General features: G+C 36.0%; 1 protein-coding gene across 10 annotated transcripts in view; it reads right to left on the bottom strand.

Annotated features, from left to right (window-relative positions):
• Window positions 1–23,824, bottom strand: part of ARAP2 (ArfGAP with RhoGAP domain, ankyrin repeat and PH domain 2) — a 206,873-nt gene that overhangs the window by 49,703 nt on the left and 133,346 nt on the right. For 8 of the 10 annotated variants that reach the window (XM_082464518.1, XM_082464520.1, XM_082464521.1 and 5 more), the window contains 3 exons: window positions 21,956–22,030; window positions 19,082–19,199; window positions 3,544–3,672 (listed from right to left, as the gene is read on the bottom strand). In XM_082464518.1, the coding sequence (XP_082320644.1) occupies window positions 3,544–3,672; window positions 19,082–19,199; window positions 21,956–22,030 (322 nt within the window). Of the gene's footprint in view, window positions 1–3,543; window positions 3,673–16,616; window positions 18,602–19,081; window positions 19,200–21,955; window positions 22,031–23,824 lie in introns of those variants that run through there. The other 2 variants (XM_082464515.1, XM_082464522.1) reach the window with 2 other exon arrangements.

The raw sequence follows: 23,824 nt of genomic DNA, 5'->3' as shown, positions 1-23,824 counted from the left end.
TTCCACTTGGCCCCCAGGTTAGAATAAGAAAATCTTAAGAAAGGAAAAGAAATCCTTAACATTGTTGCGTCTCTGCTGTGAAGAGCCATGTGTTTCTGAAGTGATTCCAGTTTTTCTGCTAACAAATTGACAGAGAAATCACATTTGATTTACTTTCATTATTCTCCTTTTAGATCCCAATTTTAAGGAGTAGTGCATGTAACGAATGGAGCAATAATTCTGGAGTAGGTGGTCACTGTGATTGATTTAGGAGACATTTGCCAAGACAGGGACAAAGTAGACTGAATACCTAACCAACCTAAAATCTATCACACAGGGTACCCCATAAGAAGTACTTAGAATCCCCAGGTTACTGTAAGACACGACTATAAGAAAAAATCATGACTTTAGAAGTTGATTTTAAAAACAAACAATAGGCCAAACCTTCTTTAAAATGACAATCCTAAATGCACACAGATGCAGAACCAACCATAATGAAAGATTTTACTTTGACAATCTGAATATAAATCAAGCTCTAATGAAAAACATGTATAAAGGTTTTATTGGCTAGAAAACTAAAAAAGAAAGTTAAATATTTACTTCATAGGTACTCCTATTTCTGACCAAAAGTACATAACTACTGATATGAAATGGTCTAATTAATGTATTTCCTGAGGGTGTTACTCTAAAACCTGACTTTTTTTTTCCATGCAGAGGGACATAATTTCCTGGTAGAAAGAACTACTGTTATCATAATAACAAGTTGCATATTGGTTTGGCCAGCTGAGGGGGGTAGAGTGCAGGGGCAGTGATAAGTTTCACAGCTCCCACCCTGTCAGAGGAATGCAGGAGATATGAGAGTAGCACAAGAGTTTACTGACATTTTACTCTAGAGAATATTTCATCCAAATCTCAGAAACTGACATGTAAGCCTGCTTTCCACTGCTTGGGTTCCCCAGTTTTTGTGCAAGGTGCTTTGTCTAGACCTTACAGAAGCCTGATGCTTTCACAACAGGACACACTCACAACCCCCAAAAGGGGACACGTACAATAGGTGAGGCATCGTTTTAATGCCCAATCTTCCTACCAAGTTTGTGGGTAGAGCAATTTATAGTTTGTCACTCGACCATTTCTTGTTGCCCTTAAACAACAAAGATTTTACTCAGATGTGATTGCTCTAAACCCACTCAATCTAACATCGCTGATACAGCACTTAATGCCATCCTTGCTTTGCGTTATCCCTCAGGCCCACCTGCACAAAACCTTCCTTTATATTATAGTCTTTTAAGATCTTATTCTTGTCTGGTTTTATTCACATAGCCAGTCTACTAGCATTCAAACAAGAGCTAAGTTTTTGCAACATGGAGAATTAACAGACATTTTAGAGGGATATTAGAAAAAGGAAAATTCTCACCAAAAAAAATTCAAATTTACCTGAAAAGATGACTTATTTTCTAAAAGAAAAGAAGCCATGAGAACCTATAATGTATTTCATAATGCAGACAGGAGTTTGTTCATAAACTCAATATGTTTCCTTTATCTCAATGTTAAAATGAAAGAATAACAGAATTTAAGAGCTAGGCCAGATTTCAAAGGTTATCTAAATCAGAGATTTTCAACATGACACCATTGACATTTTGAGCCAGATTATGCTTTGTTGTAAAGAGCCTTCCTGTGTATTGTAGGATGTTTCACAGCATCTCTGGTCTCTAACCACTAAATACCAGAAGCACCACCCTACCCAGTGTGACCGTCAGAAATATCTCCAGACATTGCCAAATGCCCCCCTGGGAGACAAAAATCTCCCCTACCTGACAATCACTGCTCTATGACAGGGATGCTTGTAGCAGTCATATGATGAGAGAGAATTTCTATTGCAATCGTTGAGCAGTATACAGAGGATGTGGCCAAAATCATATGTAGGAGTAAGAAAGAAGTTAAACAAGATAAAGGTGTCTAAAAGGCTAAATTTCTACAGCAAAAAGAACACATGTTCTGTTTATTTAGATGCTAGTAAGACCAGAATGACATAGAAGCTGTTAAACTGCTTGCATTTTGTAAGAATACTTTTGTGTAATTGTAAGATATGAAGGGCAGGGTTATGGACTGAATGTTTATGTTTCCCGAATTCATATGTTGAAACCTACCTACACGGTATCAGGTTTTAGGAGGTGGGGCCTTTATGAGGTAATTAGGATTAGATGAGGTCACGAGGATGAATCCTCAGGAATGGGCTTAGTGCCCTTGTAAGAGTCACAGAGAGTGTGCTTCCTCTCTCTGCTCTCCGCCCTGGGAGGATACAAGAAGTCCCCAGTCTGCAACCTGGAAGAGGCCTCTCACCAGAACTTGGCCAGGCTGGCACTCTGATGTCAGACTTCTAGTCTCCACACTGTGAGAAATAAACTTCTGTTGTTTATGAGCCAACTAGTCTATTGTAGTCTGTCATAGTAGCCAGATTATCATGAAATCAGAAACATATCAGATTAGCCTGGTACAATTAAGAACTTGCTGACTTATGGCTACTAGCTAGAGAGTCTGCAATCATACCAAGTAGCTTTACCGCATTTAAGAACTGTACCAACCTCCCCATCTTTTTTCTTTTTTTTTTTAATAATTAGAAGTAAAACCAATCTGTACTCAAATCTAGTACTTAATAAATGTGTGATCTGGAGGCAACTTACTTAATTTCTCTGAGCTTCCCTTTTCTCAATTGTAAAATTCAAATGATAATATAACTAACTCATGGAGAAATTTTAAAAAAAACTATAAATGAGTTTTGGTATGCAGAGAGTTCATTTCATAATACCCGATTAATAAATAGTAATGGTTATTATCAATATGAATTATAAAAGTTGTGGTAAATTTCATCTTATAAAACTTGAATCCTCTATTTTCGGGGTTGGGTTATAGACAGTGTGGCAGGAAATCTTTTTCTAATCTGTCAGATAATGTCAACATAACAGAAAAATCTAAGTTTCAAAATGAAAGTTTTCTGATACCTAAAACAAGTTCAGAGACTGTCTTATATGGCTCCCCTGTGCTAGCTAACTTCTTATTTAACCTTACATGTATACATGTCTTCTCCCAGTTGGATGGCAAATATCCTTATTGGAAGTATTTATTTTGTATTTGTTTTCCAATATTACTGCAAAATAGGTGAGAATTATAACAAGCACACAATCTCAGAGCTTGCGATTCTTGAATGCTCAGAGAACTTTCAAATGTAACTATAATTCAAGATGATTCACCATCTATCTAAAAATTAGGAAAACACTTAAGCATGGCAAATAAATAAAATAAACCCAAAACCTTAAAAAGATGAATCATTCCTGCTAAATCTTTAATTTGATATGGTCAAATTAACCAACTATTACCACAGTCCTACCCACCAGGAAAATATGACCCTGGCACTTGGTCTATATTCTTCTTTCTAACAATAATGGCAGTAGATTTTTCATTTAGCTACTCATTTTTACATTTTCAAAAAACACTTGTGCCATAATAATTATCCTTTAACCACTTGAATTTTCAATCATAGTTGCAATGTGAAATAACAGCACCTACCATTATAGTGTTTAACTGTGTCAATGGTTAAGAATCTCTTCACCACAAGATAAGCAGATCCAGGTTCAGCTAATGAACTCCACCGAAGCACCTGTTCCAACACATTTTCTGTGTAGTGAAGAGGGCGCTCTGCAAACAAAAACAAATCAAATTACAAAAAAAATCTTAACTGTTTTTAATTATAAAATTTAAAAAGTCCTTTTAGAAAGCTCTGTACAAGACAATAAGCATGACTGTATCTTATGGTACACAAGAATAGTGCTAGGACTACATACAGGAAACCCTAAGACCTGGAACAGCATTAAGCACATAATAAAATTTACTGTATAAATAAATCTGTGCAGGGACATTTGTTTGTTACGCAACTATTTAAAAAAAATTCAGAGGTACTAATCTTTAAATAAAATTTCAGAAATATAGCCAGCTTTTCATACAACAAATTAGTTAATTACTCTACTTTTTAATTTAAACAACATTCTGGTTTGCTTATGGAAAGCTGTGTATTTGCATATGCAAATAATAATTATAAAAGGACTAGTAAAATTAGTCTTGTCCAGTACTAAGTAATAACATAAATAAACCCTTTGTTTCTCCCAACAAGACTAGCATAATTTGTGATCAACATTAGTGAACAACTTATAGCTGATACAGTCAATTTACATGAAATTATAAAAGATAACTTCAACAGAGAACATAAGATAATCATTATCAAACAGTACTGAGTAATCTATGTTTAACTATTAGTGGAAATATCAATCAGAAACATTATGTAGCAATATTATACATTAATTGTTCATATAATAGGCCAACAAGCGAGAAGTTTATGACATCTTAAAGATTTCTCCTTGGTAGAAGGACGTGATCTCACTCGCTCTTGCGAGAACACCAGAATCACAACTAACTGCTGAACAATCATTGACAGGAAGACACTGGAACTCACCAAAAAAGATACCCCACATCCAAAGACAAAGGAGAAGCCACAATGAGACAGTAGGAGGGGCACAATCATAATAAAATCAAATCCCATAACTGCTGGGTGGGTGACTCACAAACTGGAGAACACTTGTAACACAGAAGTCCACCCACTGGAGTGAAGGTTCTGAGCCCCACATTAGACTTCCCAACCTGGGGGTCTGGCAGCAGGAGGAGGAATTCCTAGAGAATCAGACTTTGAAGGCTAGTGGGATTTGAATGCAGAAATTCGACAGGACTGGGGGAAACAGAGACTGCACTCTTGGAGGGCACACACAAAGTAGTGTGTGCGTTGGGACCCAGTGATCCCAGGGGAGACTGAACCAGACCTACCAGCTAGTGTTGGAGGGTCTCCTGCAGAGGCGGGGGGTGGCTCTATCTCACCATGAGGACAAGGACACTGGCAGCAGAAGTTCTGGGAAGTACTCATTGGTGTGAGCCCTCCCAGAGTCCAGCATTAGCCCCACCAAAGAGCCCAGGTAGACTTCAGTGTTGGGTCCCCTCAGGCCAAACAACCAACAGGGAGGGGACTCAGCCCCACCCATCAGCAGGCAAGAGGATTAAAGTTTTACTGAGCTCTGCCCACCGGAGCAACAGCCAGCTCTACCCACCACCAGTCCCTCCCATCAGGATACTTGCACAAGCCTCTTAGATAGCTGCATGCACAAGAGGGCAGACAGCAGAAGCAAGAAGAACTACAATCCTGCAGCCTGTGGAACAAAAACCACATTCATAGAAAGATAGACAAGATGAAAAGGCACAAGGCTATGTACCAGACGAAGGAACAAGATAAAACCCCAGAAAAACAGCTAAATGAAGTGGAGATAGGCAACTTTCCAGAAAAAGAATTCAGAATAATGATAGTGAAGATGATCCAGGACATTGGAAAAAGAATGGAGGCAAAGATCGAGATGTTGCAAGAAATGTTTAACACAGACCTAGAAGAATTAAAGAACAAACAAACAGAGATGAACAGTACAATAACTGAAATGAAAAATACACTAGAAGGATTCAATAGCAGAATAACTGAGGCAGAAGAACGGGTAAGTGACGTGGAAGACAGAATGGTGGAATTCACTGCTGCAGAACAGAATAAAGAAAAAAGAATGAAAAGAAATGAAGACAGGCTAAGAGACCTCTGGGATAACATTAAACACAACAACATTCGCATTATAGGGGTCCCAGAAGGAGAAGAGAGAGAGAAAGGACCCGAGAAATATTTGAAGATATTATAGTCGAAAACTTACCTAACATGGGAAAGGAAATAGCCACCCAAGACCAGGAAGCACAGAGAGTCCCATACAGGATAAACCCAAGGAGAAACACGCCGAGACACATAGTAATCAAATTGGCAAAAATTAAACACAAAGAAAAATTATTGAAAGCAGCAAGGGAAAAATGACAAATAATATACAAGGGAACTCCCATAAGGTTGCTGATTTCTCAGCAGAAACTCTACAAGCCAGAAGGGAGTGGAATGATATACTTAAAGTGATGAAAGGGAAGAAACTACAACCAAGATTACTCTACCCAGCAAGGATCTCATTCAGATTCGATGGAGAAATCAAAAGCTTTACAGACAAGCAAAAGCTAAGAGAATTCAGCACCACCAAACCAGCTCTACAACAAATGCTAAAGGAACTTCTCTAAGTGGGGAACACAAGAGAAGAAAAGGACCTACAAAAACAAACCCAAAACAATTAAGAAAATGGTAATAGGAACATACATATCGATAATTAACTTAAACGTGAATGGATTAAATGCTCCAACCAAAAGACACAGGCTTCTTCCAAGCTAATGAAAAATTATTAAAGGTGTATTTCTGAACTGGAAGGAAAGAAATTAACATTTATTTGCAGATAAATCAATGTTTAGTACAAATTGAATTGACGGCCCAGGTTATACTTCTATTACCATCTTGGGGTTAATTTAAGCATTTTTGGCTATGTCTCCCAGGAAGGGGAGAAAATATAATAATAGTCATGTTTACACCAAGCCAGATTTATTGTTATGACTATCCTGATATCCCTATAGAAGTTGTGCTGTGTTTCTTTTTTATTCTATTTTAATAGAAAGTTTAAAGCAAATATTTAATTGCTGACTCAGAAATTTTGATAGTTACACACAGATTTGGGAGTTTGTTGGTCTCATTTGGAGACTTCCTTTGGACCCTCCTTTATGTACCTTTTAAAAATAAAAATGGAAATATCTTCATTTTTTTCTCATGTTATTTATAAAAGTAATATAGAGCTATAAAGACATCCTGGTACATTCTAAAGGGCAAGTATGTTGCTCAGCATACCTCTTTGAGCTAAGAGACTTAATTAAGAATGTTATTATGCCTAAGTCCATGAACAGGCTTGCTATAGCCCAAATGTCTTTTTTCAGGATAAGTTTGTTTTTTCTGATGTTACCATCACATTTATTCAATACCATGAGATAACATCATGACTTACAAATACCATGGTTATCATTAATAATAATGCACAAAATAAAGAAACAGAATTCCCTGAAACTTAGTAGAAACAGAATATGAATTTACTGCTTCTGTGAATACTGTTTATTTTACTGTTTTTTTAAAAATAAATTTATTTGTTTAAAAAAAAAAAAAGACACAGGCTTGCTGAATGGATACAAGAACAAGACCCATCTATATGCTGTCTACAAGAGACCCATTTCAGACCTAGGGACACATACAGACTGAAAGTAAGGGGATGGAAAAAGATATTCCATGCAAATGGAAATAAAAAGAAAGCTGGAGTAGCAATTCTCATATCAGACAAACTAGACTTTAAAATAAAGAATGTTACAAGAGACAAGGAAGGACACTACATCATGATCATGGGATCAATCCAAAAAGAAGATATAACAATTATAAATAAATATGCACCCAACATAGGAGCACCTCAATACATAAGGCAACTGCTAACAGCTGTAAAAGAGGAAATCAACAGTAACACAATAATAGTGGAGGACTTTAACACCTCACTTATACCAATGGACAGATCATCCACACAGAAAATTAATAAGGAAACACAAGCTTTAAGTGACACAATAGACCACATAGATTTAATAGATATTTATAGGACATTCCATCTAAAAACAGCAGATTACACTTTCTTCTCAAGTGCACACGGAACATTCTCCAGGATAGATCACATCTTGGGTCACAAATCAAGCCTCAGTAAATTTAGGAAAATTGAAATCATATCAAGCATCTTTTCTGACCACAACGCTATGAGATTAGAAATGAATTACAAGGAAAAAAACGTAAAAAAGACAAACACATGGAGGCTAAACAATACGTTACTAAATAACCAAGAGACCACTGAATAAAGCAAAGAGGAAATCAAAAAATACCTAGAGACAAATGACAATGAAAACACAATGATCCAAAACCTATGGGATGCAGCAAAAGCAGTACTAAGAGGGAAGTTTATAGCTATACAAGCCTACCTCAAAAAACAAGAAAAATCTCAAATAAACAATCTAACCTTACACCTAAAGGACCTAGGGAAAGAAGAACAAACAAAACCCAAAGTTAGCAGAAGGAAAGAAATCATAAAGATCAGAGCAGAAATAAATGAAATAGAAACAAAGAAAAGAATAGCAAAGATCAATAAAACTAAAAACTGGTTCTTTGAGGAGATAAACAAAATTGATAACCCATTAGCCACACTCATCAAGAAAAAGAGGGAGAGGACTCAATAAAATTAGAAATGAAATAGAAGTTACAACAGACACCGCAGAAATACAAAGCCTCCTAAGAGACTACTATAAGCAACTCTATGCCAATAAAATGGACAACATGGAAGTAATGGAAAAATTCTTAGAAAGGTATAACCTTCCAAGACTGAACCAGGAAGAAACAGAAAATATGAACAGATCAATCACAAGTAATGAAATTGACACTGTGATTAAAAATCTTCCAACAAACAAAAGTCCAGCACCAGATGGCTTCACAGGTGAATTCTATCAAACATTTAGAGAAGAGCTAACACCCATCCTTCTCAAACTCTTCCATAAAATTGCAGAGGAAGGAACACTCCCAAACTCATTCTATGAGGCCACCATCACCCTGTTACCAAAACCAGACAAAGATAGTACAGAAAAAGACAATTACAGACCAATATCACTGATGAATATAGATGCAAAAATCCTCAAAAAAATACAAGCAAACAGAATCCAACAGCACATTAAAAGGATCATACACCATGACCAAGTGGGATTTATCCCAGGGATGCAAGGATTCTTCAATATGCGCAAATCAATCAATGTGATACACCATATTAACAAATTGAAGAAAAAAAACCATATGATCATCTCAATAGATGCAGAAAAAGCTTTTGACAAAATTCAGCACCCATTTATGATAAAAACTCTCCAGAAAGTGGGCATAGAAGGAACCTCCCTCAACATAATAAAGGCCATATATGAAAAACCCACAGCAAACATTCTCAATGGTGAAAAAATGAAAGCATTTCCTCTAAGATTAGGAACAAGACAAGGATGTCCACTCTCACCACTATTATTCAGAATAGTTTTGGAAGTCCTAGCCACGGAAATCAGAGAAGAAAAAGAAATAAAAGGAATACAAATTGGAAAAGAAGAAGTAAAACTGTCACTGTTTGCAGATGACATGATACTATACATAGATAATCTTAAAGATGCTACCAGAAAACTACTAGAGCTAATCAATGAATTTGGTAAAGTTGCAGGATACAAAATTAAGGCACAGAAATCTCTTGCATTCCTATACACTAATGATGAAAAATCTGAAAGAGAAATTAAGGAAACACTCCTAATTACCATTGTAACAAAAAGAATAAAATACCTAGGAATAAACCTACCTAGGGAGACAAAAGACCTGTATGCAGAAAACTATAAGACACTGATGAAAGAAATTAAAGATGATACAAATAGATGGAGAGATATCCCATGTTCTTGGATTGGAAGAATCAATATTGTGAAAATGACTATACTACCCAAAGCAATCTACAGATTCAATGCAATCCCTACCAAATTACCAATGGCCTTTTTTTACAGAACTAGAACAAAAAATCTTAACATTTGTATGGAGACACAAAAGACCCCAAATAGCCAAAGCACTTTTGAGGGAAAAAAGTGGAGCTGGAGGAATCAGACTCCCTGACTTCAGACTATACTACAAAGCTACAGTAATCTAGACAGTATGGTACTGGCACAAAAACAGAAATATAGATCAATGGAACAGGATAGAAAGCCCAGAGATAAACCCATGCACATATGGTCACCTTATCTTTGATAAATGAGGCAAGACTATTTAGTGGAGAAAAGACAGCCTCTTCAATAAGTGGTGCTGGTAAAACTGGACAGGTACATGTAAAAGAATGAAATTAGAACACTCCCTAACACCATACACAAAAATAAACTCAAAATGGATTAGAGACCTAAATGTATGACCGGACACTATAAAACTCTTAGAGGAAAACATAGGAAGAACACTCTTTGACATAAATCACAGCAAGATCTTTTTTGATCCATGTCCTAGAGTAATGGAAATAAAAACGAAAATAAACAAATGGGACCTAATGAAGCTTCAAAGCTTTTCCATAGCAAAGGAAACCATAAACAAGATGAAAAGACAACCCTCAGAATGGGAGAAAATATTTGCAAACGAATCAATGGACAAAGGATTAATCTCCAAAATATATAAACAGCTCATTCAGCTCAATATTAAAAAAACAAACAACCCAATCCCAAAATGGACAGAAGACCTAAATAGACATTTCTCCAAAGAAGACATACAGATGGCCAAGAAGCACATGAAAAGCTGCTCAACATCACTAATTATTAGAGAAATGCAAACCAAAACTACAATGAGGTATCACCTCACACCGGTCAGAATGGCCATCATCAGAAAATGTACAAACAACAAATGCTGGAGAGGGTGTGGAGAAAAGGGAACCCTCTTGCACTGTTGGTGGGAATGTAAACTGATACAGCCACTGTGGAGAACAGCATGGAGGTTCCTTAAAAAACTAAAAATAGAATTACCATATGATCCAGCCATCTCACTACTGGGCTTATACCCAGAGAAAACCGTAATTCAAAGGACACATGCACTCCAATGTTCACTGCAGCACTATTTACAATAGCCAGGTCATGGAAGCAACCTAAATGCCCATCGACAGATGAATGGATAAAAAAGATGTGGTACATATATACAATGCAATATTACTCAGCCATAAAAAGGAACGAAATTGGGTCATTTTTTGAGACATGGATGGATCTAGCGGCTATCATACAGAGTGAAGTAAGTCAGAAAGAGAAAAACAAATGTGGTATATTAACGCATATATGTGGAACCTAGAAAAGTGGTACAGATGAACTGGTTTGCAGGGCAGAAATTGAGACACAGATGTAGAGAACAAACATATGGACACCAAGGGGGGAAAGCCTTGGGGGGTGGGGATGGTGGTGTGATGAATTGGGTGATTGGAATTGACATGTATACACTGATGTGTATAAAATGGAGGACTAATAAGAAGCTGCTGTGTAAAAAAATAATTAAAATTAAAAAATTAAAAAAAATAATGATTTCTCCTTGATAAATACTCATTCATATACATCTGTTTTATGTAAGCATATTTTTAAATACATCACAAGTTCTTAGCATAGAGTTAACAAAAAAATCACAGGCTTTTAAAATTACAATCAAAGTTTCATAGGAAAGTGTTTTGCTGATCAAAATATGCCAGTCAGTTAATAAAATGTTATGACAGAAGCATATGCTGAGAAAAAAAGAAATTCAAGCCTTTTCACAGTACACTGAAAATAGCATAATTGAAATAGAAGAACATACGCTCTAACATGAAGATGTTGATGTAACTTTCCTGGTACCAGAGCCTTTATAAGTCAGTTCAGCTCTTTCATACCCTCCTATATGTAAAACGAATAGTACTTGGCTTTTTGTTTTTGGTTAAAGTAGTAATTAATGCTAATGACAAACAACAAAGCGTATGTCAGTAGCATCACACTTGTATATGACCCATGCTATTTTAATTGGTAATAAAATCACAAGTAAAAAAGACCAAATATATCACATTCTCCTTAATACTGGTTTCCCAGAGAAGTTCAACTACTTGCCTAAAGCCAAACAGCTGGTAAGGAACAAAGATTTGACTCTCAAATGTATCTGACTTTACAGCCCCAAATCATAACTACTACACTTGGTTTTATTTTGGACAAATATGTAAACCTCCCCATGATGATTTTCACACATGTAATTTTGGGGAAAAAGTATCAACTCACCAAGATATTTCTGAGGACTAAATAAGGTAATATAAGCAAAGTGAAAAACAATTCAGTTCACACTTTCTCCTTTACTTTCCTTTCCTTAGTGAGAAGATGGTAAGGAAATAAGGTAGTTTCAGCATCCCATATGTAAAGAAACTGATGATATTGCAGTTGGCTTGGCAGTGGGAATGATACTCTTAACTGCAAAACTATCTGGATTGAAATAAAAGCGTACTCTCCTGTATTACAAGATTAAATTTGTAATGAGACTTCCAAATATCAGAACATTTATATTAAAGAGGGTCACCATTACAAGTAGATACAATAGTGATAGTTCTGAAGTGCTCTTAGTTATACTGAAATATATCACAGCAGACATAGAGATAAATATAGATGTGCAAAAAATTAGCCAAGTATGTTTTTCACATCAGTCGCATAGTATGAAATACTTCAGGAGAATGAAAATCCTGAAGATCCAAGTTCCTGCTTAATGACAGAGCTGAAAAATGGGTTGAAAAGATAAATATTTTAAATCGCTAGACTGTCAAATGATACAATTATAAAAGAAAGAAGTAAGAGGCAGGAAAAATGGACTGAGTCATCAAACGTTGTTGGAATATAAATTCCTACAAATAAACAAGTTTTTATTAATAGTTACATTTAAAACCATCTGTCATGATAGATTTTATGCTATGTAAGTCAGCTGGCATTAGGGCATTATTAGAAATAACTCATTTGCACACTATCTCTAGCATTAAAATTGCTGAAAATTCAGTGTAGTTATTTAACAACAGGTCTGGAGGTGGTTCTTTTGCTAGGTAAATCATGTTCTCAATAGTTTAAAATCTTGTCCACAGAATTAAACCTGGCCTACCTTGTTAAATAGAGAACTATTCATTTCCACCTGAAATAACAGGTGTTGTCCTTAAACTTCTGGCAGGAATGACACAGGATTTCCAGAGACAATTATGACTTCCTTAATAATTAAATTTTTAGTGCCAAGCCTAGAGCCATGCAAGTCTTTCTCTGCCCTATCCACATACTCAGAGGGTGACAGCACTTGTGTCAATCAAGAGAAGAGCTAGAAAGACTGATTAAAAATGAACTGATCTTCCATTTCATAGTAGCTATGAGGAGAAGGAAGAAAACATTTTGTTATGATACTGCTGTGTAGAAAGTAACTGCTTCACAAACTTGAACCTCTCAGTGAGGAAGCCCACTTAAATGAGGCCCCGTGGGCAGTTAATTTTTTTCAGTATATGAAGAACCTAAGGGGTATGGGACTACATTGGCAGGGTACAGGTTCATTTTTAAGATGAAGCATTAAAATAACAGTGTACTTTATAAGTATGGTGAAAGTGATACCCTCTCCTAAGGTGGGCTTCAGCTTGTCCTGATTGCCTGGCATCTTTCAAAGAATGAAACAGAGAAAGACCTGTTCTCCATCTAGTACAAATTTCAAATGTCCCACAGACATTCATTTAAAAGGAAAACCTACTTATAAACTAACAGCTTAGAATCTAACTCAGCTTTACATATAAATTCTCAAAATATTTTATATGGTTTTAATGTGGTGTTTTTTTTCCCATGACTCTAGCTACTATATGAGCAAAAAAAAAAAAAAAAGATTGTGCTTTGTCTGTCAGAACTTTCCTAAGAGTTGTTTACCATTTGCTATGGTCTGAATGTTTGCCCCCTTCACACGCCCCCTCCCCAGTTCATATGTTGAAACTAATCCCCAATGTGATGGTATTACGAGGTGGTCCCTTTGCAAGGTGATTAAACCATGAAGGCAGAGCCCTCCTGAATGGGTTTAGTGCTCTTATAAAAGAGATCCCTCAAGCTCCCTTCTATCATGTGAGGACTCAGTGAAAACATGGACATCTGTGATCCAGGAAGCAGGCCCTCACCAAACACCAAGCCTGCTGGTGCCTTGATCTTGGACTTCCCAGCCTCCAGAACTGTGAGAAGCAAATGTCTGTTGTGGAGTTCTGTTTTAGCAGGCTGAACAGACTAAGATGCCATTTCACCAATGATGGCAATTCTGCTAAGGATACATGAGTCACAAACTGACATGCTTGTATCAGTCTGCATTTGTAGCTGTCACATCCATGATCATTCCATTTATAAATTTAAGACTATATTTTCATTATCTTCGACTATATAGGAATGTCTGAGCATTTATGTATTATAATACATATTTTCCTTTTACTTATCTCTATAATTAGGTTATAACATATTTTAAATGGGTATAATAGAGTATCTCAGGAGAGTAAAGGGACCAAACAAAATATCTATTATACAAAGGGGGCACTGGAAAAGACAGGGTAGAGAACTATTGCTTTAAAAGTTACAGGTACCTAAAATAAAATCCAGCACTTCTGGTTCACTTATTTATCCATTCATTCATTCATTCATTCATTTATTTATGGTTGCTTCAGTTACTTGGAGGATTTATATTTACATTAGAAAAAGCACCAATTCCCTGCTGACATTCTTCCTATCAACTACAATCTTGTGACTACCAATGCCTTCACTTTTATCTTCTTTTTACATTTCACTTTATCTTCCCTGCATGTTACTAGAAATAAAGCTCTTAACATTTCAGAAGGTCAGGTGGAGCACACAGGTCCCATCTGCTCCAGTAAGCCAACATAATCACAGGCCCCTTTGTTGCTTTCTTAGCTTTGTTCCTCTAAAAGCAGTGAAAATAATCTTAGTTTTCCCTTCTGGCAATTTCGACTTGAATGGTTGACCAGACATTAAAACCATGCCAAATTTGAATTCCTAACTCCATCAGATGTATTCTTTCTTGATGTACATGGGGTGTTCCTTTGATTACATATTTGGACATTCACAAGTCAAGACAGCTTGAAGTCTCCTAGTCTTTTTATATCTTCATCAAAATAACTTTTTTTTAATTAGTGAGAAGGAACCAACAACAACAACAACAAAAAAACTTGACTCCAATCTTACCATTTGTGATGTACTAACAGGCACATGCAAGTTGATAATTAGTCATTTTCAGGGTAAGCCTCCCTTCATTTTCCCAGGTGAAATTTAAAAAGACTGTTTCCAGATATATTGCAATCTCTCTTCTAGCTGTACATAATTCTTCCTATCCTCATCCATTCTGCTTACTCCTCTCAGTCCTAAAGACCAATGCCCAAAGGCACAGACCTCCAGAGCTGTGACACAGGGATATGCTTTGACTCAACCCCTGAGAGAACAAGGGTGGTAGGGAGAGGATGCTTACCCCCAAATCCATGATTCATTTTTTTGCTGTGGCTCTCCTAAAAAAAAACAAAAAAAAACAGCAACAGAAGCATGCAGGAGACCATCAGCTGTCTAAGAGCTAACCAGGGCTTTGATATCTCCTAGTGGTTCCTAATCTATAAGCAGAAATCACTTTTTTTGTGCCTTCCGTATTTGGATACATCTATCCAAGCAGCAACAATCCCAGTCACTCAGGTTCAGAATGCACCCCTATCCTGTTCCACCTAAGTTAACAAGATATTGAAAATATGTTCCACATCATACACTATGCTAGAGGTACCAAGAGATATAAAGATCTAAAAGATATGGTAAATCCTAAAGAACATAAGGCAGAGCCAGGTTACTATTCTACAAGTCAGATTAGTATGCAGTATTATAGATCTTTAAGCAAATAATCACAAAAGATCAGTGAGAACTATATTCATCTAATTACCATCTTGGAGGAAGGGGCATTTGAGCTGGATCTTGAAGGATGGATAATATGGATAACGAAGAAATAATGAAAGGGTACGTATTTATATATTGAAGTATAGTTGATTTATAATATTATATTAGTTTCAGGTGTACAACACAGTGATTCAATATTTTTATAGGTTATACTCCATTTAAAGTTATTACGAAATAATGGCTACATGTCCTTGTACTGTATAATATATCCTTGTTGCTTATTTATTTTATACACAGTAGTTTGTATCTCTTAGTCCCCTACCCCTATCTTGCCTCTGCCACTTCCCTCTCCCTCTGGTAACCACTAATTTGTTCTCTATGCCTGTGAGTCTGTTTCTCTTTTGTTATATATATTCGTTTGCTTTACTTCTTAAATTCCACATATAAGTGACTATATGTGGCTATAACAGAGTATTTGTATTTTTCTGATGTATTTCACAAGCATAATACTCGCTAGGTCCATCCCATTGTTGCAATTGGCAGAATTTCATTCTTTTTTACGGTTGACTAGTATTTCACTGTACATACACTGTATATACATATCACATCTTCTTTATCCATTCGTCTGTTGATGGACACTTAGGTTGCTTCCGTATCTTGGCAATTGTAAATAATGCTGCTATGAACTTTGGGGTGCATGTATCTTTTCAAATTACAGTTTTCGTCTTTTCTGGCTATATACCCAGGAGTGGAATTGCTGGATCATATAGTAGCTCTATTTTTAGTTTTTTGAGGAACCTCCATACTGTTTTCCATAGTGGCTGCACCAATTTACATTCCCACCAACAGTGTACTAGGGTTCCCTTTTTTCCACATCCTTGCAAACATTTGTTATTTATAGACATTTTGATGATAGCCATTCTGACAGGTGTGAGGTGATATCTCATTGTGGTTTTGATTTGCATTTCCCTGATGATTAGTGATGTTGAGCATCTTTTCATGTGCCTGTTGGCCACCTACATGTCTTCTTTGGAAAAAATGTCTATTCAGATCCTCTGCCCATTTTTTAATTGGGTCATTTGGGGATTTTTTTGCTACTGACTCGTATGGGTTCTTTATATATTTTGGATATTAACCTCTTAACAGATATATTATTTGCAAATATTTTCTCATATTCTGTAGGTTGTCTTTTTGTTTTGTTGATGGTTTCCTTTGCTGTGCACAGCTTTTAAGTTTAATTAGATCCCATTTGTTTATTTTTGTTTTTGTTTCTTTTGCCTTGGGAGACGGATTCAAAAAATATTGCTACAATTTATATCAAAAGAGTCTTCTGTCTATGTTCTCTTCTAGGAGTTTTATGGTTTCAGGTCTTATATTTAAGTCTTTAGTCCATTTTAAGTTTATTTCTGTATACGGTGTGAGAAAATGTTCTAATTTCATTCTTTTACATGTAGCTATCCAGTTTTCCCAGTACAATGATAAGTCTGTCTTTTCTCCAATAATGAAAGTTTTTAAATGGTTTTAAAACAATATGAGAGAGTTGCATGGACTAATATAAACTACCAAATGTAAAATAGATAGCTAGTGGGAAGCAGCCACATAGCACAGGGAGATCAGCTCAGTGCTTTGTGACCACCTAGAGGGGTGGGATAGGGAGGGTGGGAGGGAGGGAGACACAAGAGGGAGGAGATATGGGGATATATGTATATGTATAGCTGATTCACTTTGTTATAAAGCAGAAACTAACACACCATTGTAAAGCAATTATACTCCAATAAAGATGTTTAAAACCACAACCACAACAACAAAAATGATGAAAATTAAAAGAAAAAAAATAAAACAATATGATCCTATTTGTGATTTAGAAAGATAATTCTGGCAGTAATGCTGACAGTTATCTTTTACTCACAAGTATGATGAAGCTGGTAACCTATCCCCTCCCCTTAAAATTAAACAAAAATCAAGACATTACCACCATTGAACCATATAGTAATACAAAAGTGTGCTTCACTTGTGCAAAAGATTTTAATTGTATGGCAGCTAGTACTAGGCACTGTGCCAGAGACAGAGACTGTACTAAAGATAGAAAAAAAGAGAGTCCCTCCTTCCTTCTAAAGAGTTCTCATCAAGAAAGACAAAAATAAATCCACATATAGGCATTATAAAAAAAGATAAAGACAAAGTGCAATGGAACCCTTAGTCTGGGTTTTAAAGGAGGTAAACGGGTGGGCCAGAGGGGGAAGAATAAAGGCACACTTGGGAAACACCTGCTTGCACTTTAGTCAAGCACAAAGGGTAGAAGTGATCATCTATAGAGAAATGTAAAATGAGAAAAGATGGTAAAAGATCAGAGCAGCAGAAACCCACTGCTTAGGGAATAGACAGAGGAAGAAGAATTGACAAATGAGATAAAACGATTTGAGCACCAGGAGGAGAATCCAGGCAGCAATGAAAATAGAGTGAACACTTTCCAAGAAAAAGGGAATGGTCATTAGCAATAAATGCCACAGTAAGGACAAGCAAAGTAAAGCCGGAAGCAAATCCACTGGACTTGGCAGTTGGGGGTCACAGGAGTCGTTTGACAAAGCACCTTCTGTGAGTAGGGCAGACTGAGCCCGACTATGGGGGAGACAGTGTGAACTGACACCGAAGGACCAGTGTCACTGAATCTTGGCAATGAATATTGGAAAGTAGTGTTTTAATACAAATTATATTTTTAAAGAATTGTGCACAATAAAAAGAAAACAAGGAATAAAAACATCAAGATGGAATAATGAAAGACAAAGTATTTGATAATCCCATTTCATTCTAACACTGATTACAAGACTCCTAATAATACATGATGAGGTATTTTAACGTTCAGTTTTAATTTTTGTCTTGAGCTTGTGGGTGGCAAGATTTTACTTTTGGCAGTTTGACATCTATACTTGAAAGGGTCCCAAGACCTTAGCAGGTATCAGCTAGACAGATGGTCAAGGTACAAAGACGTTCTGCATCTTATTTTTTTTTCCTAGAGGTCTTTAAAACCAAATGGTGTCATTACAATGTTAGGCTTATTACTCTTGGGGAAGTCAAGGTGTTTTAAAAGTTCTCTTTATCCTTCTGCATCTGAGATAAAAGATGACAAAATACCTGATTCACTCCATTAAAGATGAAAAAGAAAAAATGAAAAGTAAGCTTCTGCTAGGCTTAAAACAATATTATTTTAAAAAATAATAAATAACCTTTTAAATCAGTACTCTTGTTCTTGTTAAATAAGTAGCATACAGGAATAAGGTAGAATAAGGTGGATGGTGGTGGTGACATTTAGAATATTGTTACAAATCAAATTGCTTGTTCTTATAAATAAGGCCTTATTTCCTGAGGCAGCAACATACATGCCTAATGTTTTATATTATATGTTTATGGTCAATAAAATAATCTAATTACTTTGATGAGTAAAATCATAGGAGGGCAACCTCAAGTGGCACTAACATATATCAACACATGCAATGAGGTAGAAGGGAAGTCATAACGAGATGTTAAGCTTTAGAAAAACATAAAATGTTAGTAATGACTTGTCACAAAAATAGTATTTCTTCATACTTTAAGCAACTTAAGAATCCCTACCATGAGAACCACTTACCAAGCTCTTCATTTTCTATGACTTCAAATGTGGCCCAGATATCATCTTTTGTAGGAATTATATTTTTTATTGCTAATATGTCATTAGTTAATTCTTCTGCTTCCATCACGGGAGATATCTAAAAGAGAAGCAAAATTTCCTCAGAATATATGTCAGACACAGAAGTGGCCTTTGCTAGGGTGGTAATACTCCCCCATCTACCACCTAATGATACTCCAAATTTCCTCTTAGTATGTTTAACTAGCTTCTCTAAGCACATGGAGAAAGCCTATTCAGATCTTCTCCATATAATGTAATACATTTTAATGCATGTGTAAAAAAAAAATCACCATATAGGCATAATCAGAGAGAATATTTTTTTCTCACTTAGTGAACAGTTAGATCACTCAAAAAGGGAAGAATATACCTACTCATACTAAGACCTTCCACAGACACTGGATCCAGTGGTCTTCTAGGGGTAAAACTTTTCACTCAGTTCTATAATTAGGAGTTCCAAGGAGCTTGGTTTATTCAGCTTGGGCCCTAAATTATACACAGTTGACTGCTGTCTGCCATGCCAAAAAGCCCCAGGGGTTTAGTGGTCTGTGGTGTGCCCCACCATGCCAAGTGACAGATGGTGGGACACCGAAGTATGCTCGAGCCAGGTTTTCAGGGCACAGGGCAGAGTCTGCAGTGTCAGCCTGGGGGCCAGCTCTACAAGAGTCCCAATGCCTCAGGCCATTGCATAAGCACGCCACCTTCATCAGGGACTTTGGGGATTTTTGATTTGTTTCTTCCTGGTTTTGGTTTTGCCAGCCTTACAGGTATGCTGGCCAAAAGCAAGTTGGCTTTCTCCAATTAGAATTTAGTTATAATGTTAAACAAATAGAAGATGATTTAAGCATTAGAATATTGCAGCTGCAACTTAATTATACACGTTTTCAGTAAAACTATGTACCTATTCAAAAATTTCTTAGAAAATGTGCTCACTTCCCTTTCTCCTGTCCACTATTAATCATAAGCATACTGCACATATATAAATAACATACATTTTTCTTAAAGGTAATTCATATAGTCTATCTTTTGGAGTTCATGGAATTTAGAGCTTTCTTTGGAATATATTAATGATACAGTGAAGTCCATTATTTGCTATTTAGAAAAGCCTAATGTAATACAACCTTAAAAGAAAAAAAAATTAGCATGGGAAAAGTAGAGCACGTTAAGCAGCTGAAACATCAGTAGATGAGTCACTTCAGTGACACCACTCATCAGAATGGCTTTACACTTTTTTAAGAAGTGTAGCCCTTTCTTAAAATAAATAATAAAACTGAGAAACCAAACTAGTGAAATAGTCAGCAAGGAGTTCCTCAGGTTGACTTAGGAATGTAAGACTGGAACTCATTTCCTTGTCCCAGGTGACATCCAAGGCCCCTCTTAAGAACACCTAGAACTCCACGAAGCACATTTTGGGAATCATTACTCTAAGCAATATACACATCAGTATAAAATGATCATCAGGTTTGGAATATGATGATTAAGGTTTACATCCGGGCCTGAATGCTATTAATTCCCAGTTTCTACTCATATAAATGTGAGACATCACCTGCTTCAACTACCTTCTTGGGTTGAGGTAATGATCAGCTGAAATAAATGTAAGAGTTGTGCAAAGTTTTAAGCATTAAACGAATGTTAATGATTATTTTTGTATAGCTTTTGTTATGTTTTTCAAGAGAATTTAGAGTTGTTGTAGGTGAAACTGGACAGTCCTTTATGTGAATATACTTAAAATAAGAACTTTGCTCAACTGTAATAACTTCTGTTATGGCTTTATTAGTCAGATAAGATTAAAACGAGCTACTAGAGAGTTTATGTGTAAGTGGAGTTAAGTCATGTGCTTTGACTACCTCTTCCAGCATTAGTGATGGACTTGTGCTGATTAATCTCTACTACTTCCTCATGTTCCCTGTGATGAACATCACATGTTCAGCATAACAAATAGATGGGGACGAGGAGGGGCAAGGCAGCTCATAGTAGTTCAACTGCACAACTAAGCGAGTAATCAGTGCCAAAGAGTCATAATGTGTAATCATTAAAAACATATAAAATAAAAATTACAATATCTTTGACCTAAGTAAAGTCCAGAAATATCTAATGTTAAGACCCTGTTTAATCTTGGACTTTAAAAATGATAAGAAGCTAAAGCTAAATTTCTACTGTTAGATGGCATCACCTCTATTCTGCCTACAGAGAAAGTAGTCTCACTCTCGCTAAGGCAGACTAAGTACAGAATATGGTAACACAAGAAGGATCTTTTAAATTCAGAACAAATGGCTAACTAATGGTCTCAAGGAAGAAGAGAGTTATTGAATATTCAAGTACATTGAAAGACTGGAAGCTAAAGTCTAGGATACAAGGGTGGGGGATTAATAATAATAGTACTACTAGTAGTAGTTATTTATTAAACACTTATGTACCAAGCAATTTGCTAAGTGTTTCATAGGCAGGATCTTATTGAGTCCTCACATCAATGCTATGATGTAAATACTGTAATTCTCCCTCATTTTACAGATCAGAAGATTGAGACTCAGATGGAGTATATAAGTTGCCTAAAGTTAAGAAGGAAGAAAGGAGAGGAGCAGGTGATTGAGCTCAGGTAGTTTTCCAGAACCTATCGTACATCCTAACCATAACCTAAAGAACATAGGATGGTCTCTTTCCAAATCATTAAAACATGGAATTCCCGGAGGATATTGGCATGAAGAGTCAAACCTGTCATGACTTGAATTGGACATGTAAAATAAGACAGAAGAAAAAATAGAAAATTCAAGATATGCAAACTAATGCTAACACTTATGACTTCCAACAGTACTCTTTACATCCGTCTTTAGGGCTCACCCGAATTATAATACTGCAGTCAGCTTCCTTCCTTTCTACATATACTTCAATTAACAAATCTCCAGCCTGGGAAACCTAGAAAAGGGCAGATGTGAAGAGAGTAAATGTAAGTATCTTGCAAGAACACACACATGGCACTTAAGATGGTTAGAAAACCCTAGTCATATTTCTAAAGATTTTATAATAATGAAATGAGATCATTCCCCCTGTTAACAGCATAATGATACCCATTTTCTGGATGTGGTTGATTAAGGACAAGGAATCTACACAAATGACATAGTTAGCAAACATAATCACAATGCAGTTTTTTCTCTCTTACTCAAAAGCTTAGTGACCTCACATACCCTTAACATTCTTATTGAGATAATGAATCTGGCTACAGTGGAAATAAAGAGATGATAAGTCCAAAAATTGAAATTTGAAGATAAATTAGGTCAGAGCTGTGTTAAAATTACAAATAGAAAAAGTATATTTAGCAAATAAAATTAAAAGTGAAGTGATAGAATAAGGAGATAATAAAGTTAAGTTTTTATTTTAATTACCTTTAGCCAAGCATCAGGTGCTAGGTTATTTGGGTCACTGTTATAACCAAGAAGACACACTAAGTGAAGAATACACAAGCCAGCAAATAAAAAGCATAAGATATCACTATGTAGACTGACAGCATATGTGGAGAAGATTAACAAAGAATGAAATCAATCTGTGAAAAATATTTTGAGTTGCTTTTTTCAGAAATTCCTTTAAGTTATGTAAACACTTGGAAATAATATCCATCACTCATTTTTTAAAAAAGGTCATAATGGAGGAATGATCTTTCCACAGTTAAATCTGCCTCAGAATCAACCTGATGAGTAAATTTAGTGGAAAAACGTTAAAAATGTACTTTGAAGAACTGCTCTTAGTTATTCTGACACTACAGGCTTAGAAAAGCTTATTTCCAATTTTTCTTCCTCACTTTTGGTGCTACATAAAAATTCTAGGGAAGAAAAGATACAGTTGACATTTTTACTTTTCCCTGTGTTTGCATAAACAACTCTCCAGGAAGGACACATTTTAAAAATTTAAAAAGCAAATACAAAGAACTCATAGCATGCGGCCAAAAACAAGAAGAGTTAAGAAATTCAAACAGGGATAAGACTTAGAGACTGTCAGAAAACTACTTCAGAGGAGTTTTGAATGGACTAGAGAAAAGCTCCAGCAAAACAACAGATTTTTTCCAAACTGTTCTACTTTTCTTTCCCAATTACTCTATTTTATAGACAATTCTTTTCTTGTTTTACTGACTTCTACTTAATCAGAAAGCATTCAAGGCTCATTTCTTTATTGTAGTATGAATATAAATGATAAACTTGCAGAATGGTACTCATACTTTATCCAACAACGATATAGATAGTGCTGCCAAAGATTATCCCATGGGCTCACACAATCCTTTATTGCATAACTGAAACTCTCCCTGAAAAGCAAGAATCCAAGAGAACTAACTGATAAGGAGCCACTGTTTTTAGTGTTACTGCTAACTTGTCTGGAGGCTGCATTAATTACTTTGGGTCAAAATGGAGGACATACTGTCTTAGAGAATTAATGTCATAGTATTAGTACTCGGGGAGCTAGGCACTAGGATGAAAGCCTTTCCTCATCTCCCTCATATGGAATGATAACTCCGACAACTTCTCTAATTAGTTGTGTGTATTTCAGGAATGAGGTGAACTTAGGGTTTGACTAAGAAGGAAGCATTGGCCTCACCCTATGAGTGTATCTATATGGAGAATTATTGATATTTGACCCACTTCTATTATTTGCATTGGTACCCTGAATCCACTACAATTCCTAGTTATTAGAAGACCAACTTTAAGAAAGTCCAGTGAATAT

The sequence above is a fragment of the Balaenoptera physalus genome (assembly GCF_965194825.1).
Source record: "Balaenoptera physalus genome assembly, chromosome: 5".
NCBI classification, from domain to species: domain Eukaryota; kingdom Metazoa; phylum Chordata; class Mammalia; order Artiodactyla; family Balaenopteridae; genus Balaenoptera; species Balaenoptera physalus.
This window is presented reverse-complemented; position numbering and strand designations above follow the sequence as displayed.